Here is a 12236-nt window from a genome sequence, read left to right on the forward strand (position 1 = left end):
TTTACATTATAGGCGCAATAATAGTGATGTCTTGAGAGTTCGATCATTATATAATGAGATACAATTAGAACCTCCCTGACACTATTAAAATTGTTGTTTGACAATTCTAAAATGGGTGCCAAATAGGGCTCAAATTCTCGAATTGCAACATGAGAAAAAAACAAGGACACGCAATGTAAAAATGAAATTTAAAAAAAAAACAAATAAAACCAAAGTCTGGAACAAAGGGTATTCTAGTAACTAAACCAAATTTGTCATTTGGCCTACATAAATAGAAATTTCTTGGAAACCACTCCCATACGTGCGTGTGCCTCTACTCGTAAACAAAACCGACTAACTCTCCTCTCTATAAATACGTACTTGCTGTAGACACCAACAGAGAACAAAAAACCAAATCAAACCACCATTATTGACACACACAAACACACAGAGCAACCAAAAATCAAAATGGGCTGGTCAGAATCAGAGAGAGGACTCTGCAACAAGCACCCGGAAGTGAAGCAGTTCCCCGGGGCCGTCTGCTCGACATGTCTCAGTGAAAAGCTCTCTCAGCTCTACGCTCCCTCCTCCATTTCCGACAGAAAACTAACCGCAGATTTCTTGGGTTACGGCTTCCTCCCAATCCACTCTTGCTCTTCTTCTAACTACTCCTCCGCTTCCCCTTCACCCCGCGCCTCTCCTCCGGTGATCAATCCAGGCCGTCGAGGGCACCACCAACGCAACGCGTCGGAGGTGATGGGCCGTTCGATATCTTTCATGTTCAGCAGTGATGGGACTAAGCAGGGTGGAGGGCGTGGGTTGATGAAGAAGAGCAGATCGGTTGCGGTGGTGACGAGGAGTGCTGGAAGTCATAGCTTTGGAGATCAGGTGGTGATGAGGAGTGGGAAGAAGAAACGAGGGTTTTGGTCGAAGCTGATTAGGGGGACGGGGAGGAAGACCAAGCAGGTTTTTAAGCACTCCCAGAGTGCTCTAAGATGATCAAGAGGAAGAAGAAACCCTAGAGTAGTAGGTATTAGTTTTTTTGTTTTCAAAGAAAACTGGTAGTATATATAAAAAAATTTCCTTTGTTTTTTTTTTTTGGTAGTGGATCATAAGATTGGATGTGAGATTTCAATGTGGAATTGATGGTGATTTTGTATGAATTTCACTGTTTGAGAGATTATATGGTTATGTTCTTCATTTTCTGTCAGATTCAACCCACATGTGATGAGTAATCTTCTTAATCTTTTCTAATGAGGTGCTTTGATGACTCGGGTTCTTGCCAAGTTTGATACTTCTCTGATTGAAGTTTGATTTTCGACTAGGTAAACAAAACATTTAGGGACTAATACTAATCAGAGTTGAGGTACTAGTTCCGGATATAAGTCAAAGTTCCTGTACCGTGATTGATAAATTAAAACTAATTGGATTCTTGCGTATGTATACGAATGTTGCATAAACTTCAAAATAATCATACAGATTTGTGAACAGTGACATATTAATGTCTTAATTCTTAAATTAGGAGGTGGAGGAATTGAGTGGTAATAATTAGACTCTTTCTGAAATTGGTGGTTGAATTTCTTGCCTCTTTGCCTCCATGCATCGAATCAGAAAATTGTTCACAGCTGATTGTGATTAGGAATTTGAGACTTGACTTGAAAAACCCGTGTGTTTGAACCACGAGGCATGAGGCATGACATATTTGGTCTATGGTCATATTAATTTGATTGATTTTATATGAACGTGTGGGTTTTTATCTTTCCTGGGAACAATTTGGTTTGAATGTCAACATTTGATCCAGGTTCTATCCATTTGTTCCCGGTTCAATCTATGCTTGTTTGACTGAAATTGTAAACAACTCTTAAAAATAAGCTCTTCTGTCATATCATATCCTAAATCATGGGTTTACCTTATCATCATTTGCTCGGCTAAAGCAAATTGTGTGGTGAAGGAATAAAGGGTCCCCAACAAATTTGGGCATTCTGCTCAAATGTCTAACCGATTCCAAGGGGTTGCCAAATTGGAGGAACAAATGGCAACAAATGATATTACACGTATAATTCAAATACAAGATTCCCCAACCGTCATCTTTTCCTTTACATAACAATGAAATGTTCTAATTTTCCTGTCAAAGTGTCCGAGTCCTTCAACTAGCTGCTGCTAAACGTGTGTGTATCAGTATCACAACATATCCTACCAGGCTCAAAACTGCTCTTGGCGGATCCAAATTTTTGTTGCCAGCAAATGATATCAGCCCTAACTGTAGGACCTATACATTTTATGGGCTTATATTTCCAGTGCAAGATCAGCAACAAGTTCATCGTCCAAAACAGATCATAAATATTATCTAGCATGTTGCTGCACTTCTATGCCATCTTCATCCTCATCAACATAGCTCACATGGTCTACAGAAGGCCGTTTCAATCTCTGAAATATATCATCAAGAGACTCAGAAGAAGAGCCACGTGACATATCTACAGTTTCTTGAACTTGGCGCAGGGGAATAAATTTTTTGGCTGCTATATTGGCTTTGAAATTTTGGAAACCATTTTTCATGGATGCCCACTTTGAGCCCAAGCCAGTAGGTGGCCCTTCTGTTGTGTTATCAGGGTTAGCTGCATCAAGCAATGAGACCTTGGTGGAAGCAATAACATTCTTCTCCACTGGATTTTTATTGAACGATCCTTGTCTGCTTTGCTCTCTAATGGCAGCATACTTGTTCGTGATGGCTTCTTTGCTTGAGCTATATCTACGAGATTCTTCTTTCAAAGACTTTGAGGGAGTTCCATTTCCAGCATCAGTTATTAGATTAGTTGTTGTTTTCATTTCCTGAAAGTTTCACAACTGAAGTTAGGAAACAAGCGTATCACTTGACCTATTAGCCAATATACAGTTGCATATGAAGGAGAAAAGAAAGGGTATAGAGTAGGATGAAAAAAAAGAAATCACAGAATAGGATGGATAGAGCTAGATATTAGTATTTATGAGTTTAAATGAAAATATCAAGTATGCTAAATATTAGTGTACCATGATGTTGCTGCCAGTCTCAACATCAATGCCATTGAAATTCCTGGCTAAAGGAATGACGTGCTCCCCAACTTTGCAACCTTGTTCCATCCAAGTTCGTTCTGAGAAACAACAAGTTAATAACTACGAGCATATTACTTGATTTATAAGAAATCACAGCGGTGCGTTTATCCATAATCAAAAGGGGAAAAAAAAAGATACTTTCATATTTGCAGATGCCGAGTGAATACCTAGGCTTACGCATTCTAACAAGAGCAGATCAAGGTATATGCTAACCTTTTTGCAAAATTATTAATCCAGATGGATCAAAACCATCCATATCATCAACTTCGGTTTGAAATTTAAATCGCTTCCAGCTCCCGAAAAAATCAATTATGCGGTCAAAGAAATTGCTAGCAACCAGCAGGGTGTATATAACCATGATAAGTGGATAGATTCTGTTAAACTCACTGCCAAAGAATGGGACAGCTTGATCAATGTTACCCATTCGCTGTGAATTCACAACACACAAAACTAGTCAATCATTAACCCGAAACACACAGGAAACAACATCATTTCACTATTTAAAACAGAACTTACAATTAATGAGAACACTATACAATAATTATATTAAAACAGGATGCTTTCTGATACATAAAAAGATGCAAAAAGATAAAAGGGAAAGATTTTCTTAAAAAAGTAATAAATATAATTGTAAAGAGACAACCCTCACACAAGGAAAAAATAAAATCCTTTTGCGCAACTACAAACATTTTTTTGCGCATGTAACTGTACTATATCAAGACCAATTGTCTTTAGTGATATGTAGCTTTACCTTTTCAAATATAGTTTTTTGATCACCAAGACGAATGAGGTTGAGAAAGTTGTAAGAAACTGGAGGAGCATAACGAGCGACCATCCTAACAGATGCAACGAAGTGGAACATAAGTACTGCTTCTAACAAAAGATGAGTAGGAAATCTTTATATCATAAAACTAGAGTCAAGATCAAAACTTACGAGCAAATCATAAGCAAGTTGACCGAGCTTGTTTGCCTGGGAGTTAATGAGTAAAACATCAACATGCCAATTTTGAACAAGGAATAATATGTGCAGACGCACATATACATCAAAGGAACAAAAGCAAACACCTGTGGAAAAGTTGAATCAACAAAATTACAGCAGTGAGTAAGGTAAAGGAGAAACAACAACGTCTTCCAAACTTGGAGACAGGATACATGGTTTTTTTTTTTAAAAAGAGCAATTCATGTCTAACATTTATACATGCAATTTTTTCAGAGATATGAACATATGCAGCTAAGCTTTAATCAAGTCATCTTAAACTATGTGTTGGGCATCAGCCATGAAACCTGGGTAAGGAATATCCAACCACAAAAAAATTAAAACTTTTTTTCATACACCAAATACAAAATGTAAAGGTCTACTAAACATAAACACTTGAACTTACTGAAGTAACTATAGTTTACCTGCACAAGAACCTCTTGCTTTCCTACATTATTGATAAGGATTGAGAAAAGAGATAGATCAACTCGAGGAAGTAGGGTTGCTTCGGCTAAAAGAATTGCAGCTGAAATGATACCAAGTAGGATAGCCAAAACTTTCTGAAGTTGTTTTCTAACTATACAGCGCCACAAGAATTCTGCAAAGGCAACCATTGTTTTGATTTAAATTTGGAGTCCTGAGTTCTAATATTTAAAATAAAAGGCTACAATATAAAATTTGAAGTTCAAGAAACCATATAGTAGTTTCTTCCAATTAATAAAACAAATAAAGTAGTCTCTATAAAGCAAAAGGAAAAAGAAAGGAAGTATATAGCATTGAAAAATCAGGTCAACAGAATGCAACAGAAGTAGTCTCTTCAAAATCGTAGTCATACATTCACTTAAGTTACAATGTGGGTTATTATTTAGCATGTGCCTGTAGTATAATTCAGGTAAACAGAAAACAATAGAAGCGTGTCTTCACGTGAATATATTGACATAAAAGAATATACAGGCCCCTCCATGAATCTAAACAAATCGACCTGGTTTTCATAACACAGTAATGCCAAGTATTCCTTGATGTTCTTTCACGATACAGCTCAATATTTAAAGAAATTGTGTTCGTGCATCTGATTATTACCTATTGTATCAATGAAAGGTCCTAATCTTCCAGATCGTGTAGGTCTGAAACTTGAAACAAATTTCCTGAAATAATAGCATGTAGTTGAGAGGTCACGAAAAAAATGGTATTCTCCTTGTAATAGAAATATATAAATATAAATTATGAAGAGACGAGAGAGGAAGAAAAAATATGTTCTCTTGCGGTCTAGTCAGATGTTTAATATCTTATGTTGCCATACTGTTGATACAAAATAGTGATCAAGATGATTCTTGTTTGAACTTGCGATCCAGATTGACAATCTATCAAAGTCACTTGCAGAGATGTGTGTGTGTGTGTGTGTGTGTATTTATAAACTTATATATGTGTATATGTAATGATGTATAATGATTGGATTAAGAATGTCGAAAAGAAAAAGAGGCATACCATCCAGTAGAACTGCGGCGTTCATAATTCTTTACTGTATCTTCAAGTTCAAGTGCCTCAGTAACATAGGTCATATACTCACTGCACAACTAATCGGTAAACTTAAGACACAATTAAATAATTACAAACAGAACAGAAAAGTGGTTCTCACGAACCCTACTTGTGAAGATGTAAAACAAGTTTACCTTTTGTACCGGTAATACTCTTCCTTGGTTCCTCGAAGATGACGCCGAAGTGTTGCCATTGATTTTTCATCAGTATCATAGTCCATATCATTTTCGCCTAATCGGCCCCCTTGTGGTTTAAAGGATGGATCTTCTTTAAACTGTGAAAAGATCAGATTCCAAAAATTACAAACAGAATGATAAATAAAAGTACCGAATTCTGAATTCTTTGTTTTTTGTTGTTTAACTCTTAAAATACATAAAATAAATACCAGCTGAGCTAGCATATTGTCAATAATATCCATGTAGGGTCTTAAAGGATCACGCTTGGACATCTGAGTGGATGTTGCCTGGGCGACCTAAAGAAGAAATCATTGTCAATTTAGATGAAAATAAAGAACATTTAGAATTGATTTAGATCAAAATGTTCTGTAACTGCCAAGATAGTTCACCCTAGCTATTGACACAAATAATCCATCAAGATCAATCAGTTTCTAGCGAAAATATAAAAACACGACAAACCAATGAATTTCTAACGAGATGCGTAGGCATAGAACAGTGAATTACAACAAATTTTTTTGAGAAGTGACGATGTATGGCTACCAAGAAAAAGAAGGCAATTAATAAACAAGGGAAAAGACGTGCAATTTCACATGGCCATAGATAGTTAGATACATAGTATGTTGGACTTTCCGACTTACACATTGGACAGATGCCCACCCTCCCCACACCTACCAACCTCCCCAGTGCATTGAACTAAATATATGTCCATGCCTTGCAGTCATACGAGAGGGGATTTCATACTGCTGTTGGGGTAGTTGAGAATTTTCATAGCCTGAAACCATTCCAACCCAATTAAAAATCAGGTCAGGTTGGGTTCACCATATTGAGCTCATTCAAGCAGAATAGGGAAAGAAACCAGGGTTGCCTAGTAGGAATGTGGTAGAATAGCAGGAAAAGTAACCTCTCTCTCTCCCCCCCCTCCTCTCTCTCCCCTACCCACACCTACCTTGTACCCAAATTCAAGTTAAAGCTAGATGAACAAACAATGGTGACCAATTAGAGTTTCAGAATGAACATTGAGAAAAAAATAAATAATAAGTTTTTGCATTAAGAATGCAAATAAAATTACACAATCACACCCAAAAATTAATAATAATAAAAGGAAAAATAACTGATCTTCAAGTAACTTGAAAATTAGGAAAATCAAAACAAAACTCACATACCGTTAAATTGTAATTGAAAGGAACAACTTACCACAATAGCATTTGAAAGTTCTTGATGAGCATCGTCAAGTTTGACAGCCATTTTAGCAATTTTATGAGATAGAACTTTTTGGCGGGTAGTCCAATCTGCATTTTTCCAAAGTCCCTTTGGAATTTCACTCAAACCAAAGCCAAGAAGAAATGCCCCCGTAACAAGTCCAAAAGTATTGGAGCAAGCCATGGCAAAACCTAGAAGACTTCCACTCCTGCCAATTAAGCAAGCGAAACAAATTTTTGATGAGAAAAAGACTTGGAGGAATGAATGTATCATCTCATAGCATTACTTTCTCTACTGTGATCATAAACACCTTTTCACATCTCATTCACACTGTTTACTAGTTCATTTCTCGATATCATTCAGTCCTAACACTTACTACCGCAAGAAATGGTTATTTAACATAGGTCATTGGAAAAGAAGAAAAATTACATCTTCCATTAAAAATGCAGAACTCAAACACAAAGCTAAGGATCACAAGGGAAAAAATGAAGACACACTTTAGCATGAACTGTTGAATACTCTAATAATTTCACGTATGGCGAATGGGAGTTAAAGAATATTAAGGTCTGAGCACCACACACATGCAAACATGTCTTAGATATGTCAGTCTAACATGTGTTCTCACTTAAATTTTCTCCAACATCTAAGTGCTCTTATTATGAAGAAATCACTGTTCATGGCCAGTTACCATGTGCAATACCTTGATACTGATGATAACATCTCCGCAGACAAAGCACATAGCTAGATGGGGCAATAAGTTAATAGTAATTGCGTACAGGCTAAAAATGTAGGGCAGTTTGAATAAAAGAATTTAACAACTTAGATTAATATCTCTTGAACGTAAGAAGAAACTAATATCCACATCAATATAAATCATTTTTGTAAGGCCAGAAACAGACCAATGCTTGTGCATCATGATGAGGAGAATTAGTCCAATGACGCCAATAGCTCCGAGAATTAGATAGAAGACTAAGTTAACATGTACACTAGTCTTCAATCTCTCTGTCATGGTGAAGTCTCCAGCATCTTCAAAACCCTGAATAAGGGGCACCACAGTCCTGCTCAGAAATAACATAACTTTAAAATATGAGGAAATTTGCATCATTAGCTCTACATCAAGTTCTGAAAACATATCTAACTAATCTATCATTATTAAAGGACCATTGAACGGGTAGGATCAAATAATTCTGATTGCACAACTATAACATCAGATAGGGCATAGCAATAACACTTCAAATTCATTAACGAATCTAACAGAATGGTATAAACCTTGTCAGTCACTCTGAGTTCTATTTTATTAAATAAGACATTGGACACAGCATATATTAACCAATATAAACCCTGAGTGAATAGTAATAAACACAGAAAATAATTTAAATAAGGTATTGCATGCCATGATAAGTCCAATGGCTCAAAATAAGATCTGGATAGTAATGTTAATCACCCAACTTAAAGAAAGGAAGAGAACAGTCAGATGAAAAATTAACTGAAATACTTGAAATTCATACAGCTGGTACAGACACAGATAGATGTTGTATTTTTTTTTTTTTTGGTGTGTGTGTGTTGGGGGGGGGAACTAAAACAGTCTATGAATTTCCATGTTACATACCAAGTAAGTAAAAATGTACTCCAGTATGACCAGCCCCAAAAGAACGAAATTCCTCCACTCTCGACATGATTAATCGTCTGCACATATAACAAAAGAATCAGCAACATTCATAAATCCAACAATTGCTACATGCATCCATGAATGATTGCAAATATATTAACTTGAGCAAGTAAATAAACACAGCAGATAGTGGGGCCCTAGAACTGAAAAATTACAGAATTGGTATGTCAACCAATGCAAATGATGTCTTGTATTAGTGAACCTATCATTTTCTTCTACACCAATGTCAATACAGGATTCCATCATTCCAGAACTATGAAGATTAAACCTATACCATTAACTCAAACTAAAGTCCAAATTCGACTCAATATCTCGTTTCGAAACCGAATCGTACAACTTGTAGCTACTATAAAATCAGCTACCCAAAGAAACACGAAAACAGAACTGAGCTGCATACAAATTGTGCCGGAAGAACTAAACCAGTTGCAAAATTCTGGCAACCAATGCATTCTATTGATCCAAACACGTCGGAATTCAGAAAATCAAAACCCTAATCGAACCAATTGATCCGAAACGAAGGTCGGTGAATTCGGAAATGGAGAAAAGGAAGAAAGTACCGTCCAGATGTCGGCGGGGACAATGACGATGATGGAGAGAGAGCAGAACCAGGTGTATCCGACGGTGAGCAACACGTAGCGAGGGACCTCCGGGCCGGCGAAGTAGCGGAGCGTAATCAGGACCATCCCCAAGGTCAGGGGCAGCGAGATCAGGTAGAACACCCACATCTCTAACGCGCTCGCTCCAAAACGACGTCGTTAGGGGGGGGAACGGGTCAGGCGGATCCGGCGACCCGATCGCTGCGAATTGGGGAGTGGGGAGGGGAGAGGGGGAGGGACGGCGAGCCACCGAGGTTTGGGTTTTCGGTTGCCGGGAAAAAAAATAAGAGAATAGAGAGAAGCACGTTAGTAAAGCGTTTTTTATTTGGGCTTTTATTTTTGGGAGCCACGTCAGGAGAGACAAGGAGAGTGGGGTCCACAATCTACGTGGCGGTGCGGATCTGAGGGGGTGTTCGGGTGCGGTGAGCGTGAAGAAACAGTTGACGTCTTGCTTCAAAAGTTAACCACAACGACAACGTTTTGTTTAATTCTTTGGAACTTTTGGCTCTAGTGAGTTTATTATTATTTTTTTGGCAAAATAACTAAATTACCTCCTGACTTTTCTCATGGTTGTTGATTTACCTCATGACATTTCAATTTTGATTAATTGCACCATAACTTTTCAAATTGCTGTCAATTTACACCATACCTGTAACTTTTAGATTTTCCATCCAATTTCTCCATTAACTTTGACCTCCCGTGTTTGGCATTTTTGTCTTTCTAATTTTTATCAAAAAATAAATAAAAAAAAAATAGTGGAGGAGAGAGGTAGGGATGGCAAGCTAGAATGAGAGGGTTCTGGAGAACCTGCTAGACGTTTAATTGCAAGAGCAAAGAGCCTCTCTTGCAACCCTCAACGACGCCTTAGTCTCTGACCTCACCAGTCCCGAGCTCCAACCTGTGTACTCTCTCTCTTGCTCTTTTGTTTAAACAGCTCATTTTGTTCGATTACCTAGAAAACAAAATCAATGTAGATGATGTTAGGTTTTGTGGTTAATTGAATTGGTGGCTTAAATGAGACAAGCACGATCATGTTCTCTAATTGATAGGCTTTTAGTATACTTGATATTAGCTCAAATATGATTTCAATTTGCAGGGGTGAAAGCTCTTAGCTTTGCAAATTAATCATCTCTGCTAGGAAGAGAAATTGTGGTGATGTTTGGGATGAGATTCTAGCTTATAAGCTCTTCATTATACTTGCTAAGACTTAATCGTTCGCATAGTCACGTGACGCTTACATTTTATCAGCTTCAAGAGAATGTTATTTAGGCAATTAAAGATGCTGAGGAAGGGCTTTTGCACCTAAAGCATGCAAAGTTATTACGAGAAGTCGTTGAGCTCTGGATCCTTTTCATCATGCCAATAAGGATGTCAAGGCAGAGACCCTTGATCCAATAATTGGAAAGACAAAAATGCCTAACATATGAGGTGAAGCTAACAAGAAATTGAATGGAAAGTCTAAAAGTCAATAGTATGGTGTAAATCGGAAACAATTAAAAAAGTAAGGGTGCAAATAATTAAAATTGAAATGTCAGGAAGTATTTGACTATTTTGCCTTATTTTGTTGTTGTTGTGATATTGATGTTTGTTAAATCTCCTTAATTAGTTCGAAATGGATTCGATCAGTGATGAATCATCACTCCGTTTAAAGAATATTTGGTGAATTTGATTCAATATTACTTATTATGTTACATATAACCAGAGGAATTATATTTTTTCAAAGATGTGTTTTTTTTTTTTTTTTTTTGGCATTAAGAGCGGAGTGATAGACGGCGGAGTTTATCCTCAATTTATTCGCACACATATTTGATTGGATCTTCATTGCATGTATTGATAATTTGATAATTTTTTTTTTTGAGAATAAGTAACTTTATTCAAATGAAAACGATTACAAAATATGGGGATGACCGGCGGTGGACAAAGAGTCCCCACTCACTTCCCTACTACTATCATGAGTTACGGGTCTATCATCAACGACGACATCCATGAGCCAAGAGGGCCCAACCTCTAACCAACTAACATGCCCATTTAATCGGGCTACAGACTTTGCAATCACATGAGCAGCACCATTCGCACTTCTGGGAATATGAAAAATACCTTGAGTACCAACAGAAGCCAATAGTACCCTGACCTTGTCAACCAAAACTCCCTCCGGAGCCAAACAATCATCACTTCCATTCACCAATTGAACGGCCTCTAGGCAATCAGTTTCAACCTTTTCCGGCCTCCATCCATTCTCTACCATTACCTCCAGTCCCATTATTAATGCCTGCAACTCAGCTGCACATGGCTGAAGACGCCCATGCAACCGTTCCCCCACAGCAAGCACCAACTAACGCACCTCCTCTAATTAACTCACCCACCCCAATTTGTGACCCATCACCTCCTCTAATTAACGCACCCACCCCAATTTGTGACCCATTGTCAATAACAGAAGCATCACAATTGAGTTTCAATCCCCCTGAAGATGGTGGAGTCCACCGAGCATTCTCAAGAGCAATAACCCCATTATTCCTCCCAATTTGATAATTTGATAATAGCAAAACGGGAAAAATAGAGGGAGGTGGATTGATGGCCAAGATTATGGACCGAGTTTGGGCCTCGTCTATTGAAGTGGGCTTATTCATTGGAGTTGTTTTACTATGTCAAGTTTTCAGATATTTAATAAGTATTAAAGTATGGTTGGTTGTCCAAGTCATGAAAAATCTTATTAATTGTTAAGGATTGAAGAATTTCCTTTCAAAAAAAAAAAAAAGAATTGGAGAATTTCAGGTTAGAAAAGCAACAATAGAATTATAACTAATAAGTGAGTGGTTTATTATTGATTACATCAAAATCTTTTGAGTTAAAATCTAATACCTAATATGTCGTGGTTAGATAATATCGATGTACAGTTAGTTAGTAGCATATTACTTTTCTCATTGTTTACTATTATTTTAAGGGGTCTTGACCCAATGCACAAAATGAGGCCAAGGTACTCCCACTTACTTTACCAAGAGATTTCGTTTCACTTA

General features: G+C 37.3%; 2 protein-coding genes across 2 annotated transcripts; one reads left to right on the forward strand and one right to left on the reverse strand.

Annotated features, from left to right (window-relative positions):
• Positions 1-324: 324 nt before the first annotated feature.
• LOC112186301 lies at positions 325-1196 on the forward strand. The gene has a single exon (XM_024324661.2). The coding sequence runs from the start codon at positions 448-450 to the stop codon at positions 976-978; it is 531 nt and encodes a 176-aa protein (XP_024180429.1). The 5' UTR covers positions 325-447; the 3' UTR covers positions 979-1196.
• Positions 1197-1922: 726 nt separating this feature from the next.
• LOC112186300 (LMBR1 domain-containing protein 2 homolog A) lies at positions 1923-9499 on the reverse strand. The gene is made up of 14 exons (XM_024324659.2): positions 9184-9499; positions 8567-8643; positions 7857-8015; positions 6952-7165; positions 5967-6053; positions 5716-5855; positions 5531-5611; positions 5126-5190; positions 4471-4643; positions 4004-4134; positions 3821-3905; positions 3283-3496; positions 3007-3107; positions 1923-2808 (listed from the first exon to the last, which is right to left on the reverse strand). Exons 1-14 carry the CDS (start codon positions 9349-9351, stop codon positions 2323-2325), a joined length of 2181 nt encoding a protein of 726 aa, XP_024180427.1. The 5' UTR covers positions 9352-9499; the 3' UTR covers positions 1923-2322.
• Between the last annotated feature and the right edge of the window lie 2737 nt (positions 9500-12236).

This window comes from Rosa chinensis, chromosome 2 (genome assembly GCF_002994745.2).
Source record: "Rosa chinensis cultivar Old Blush chromosome 2, RchiOBHm-V2, whole genome shotgun sequence".
NCBI lineage: Eukaryota > Viridiplantae > Streptophyta > Magnoliopsida > Rosales > Rosaceae > Rosa > Rosa chinensis.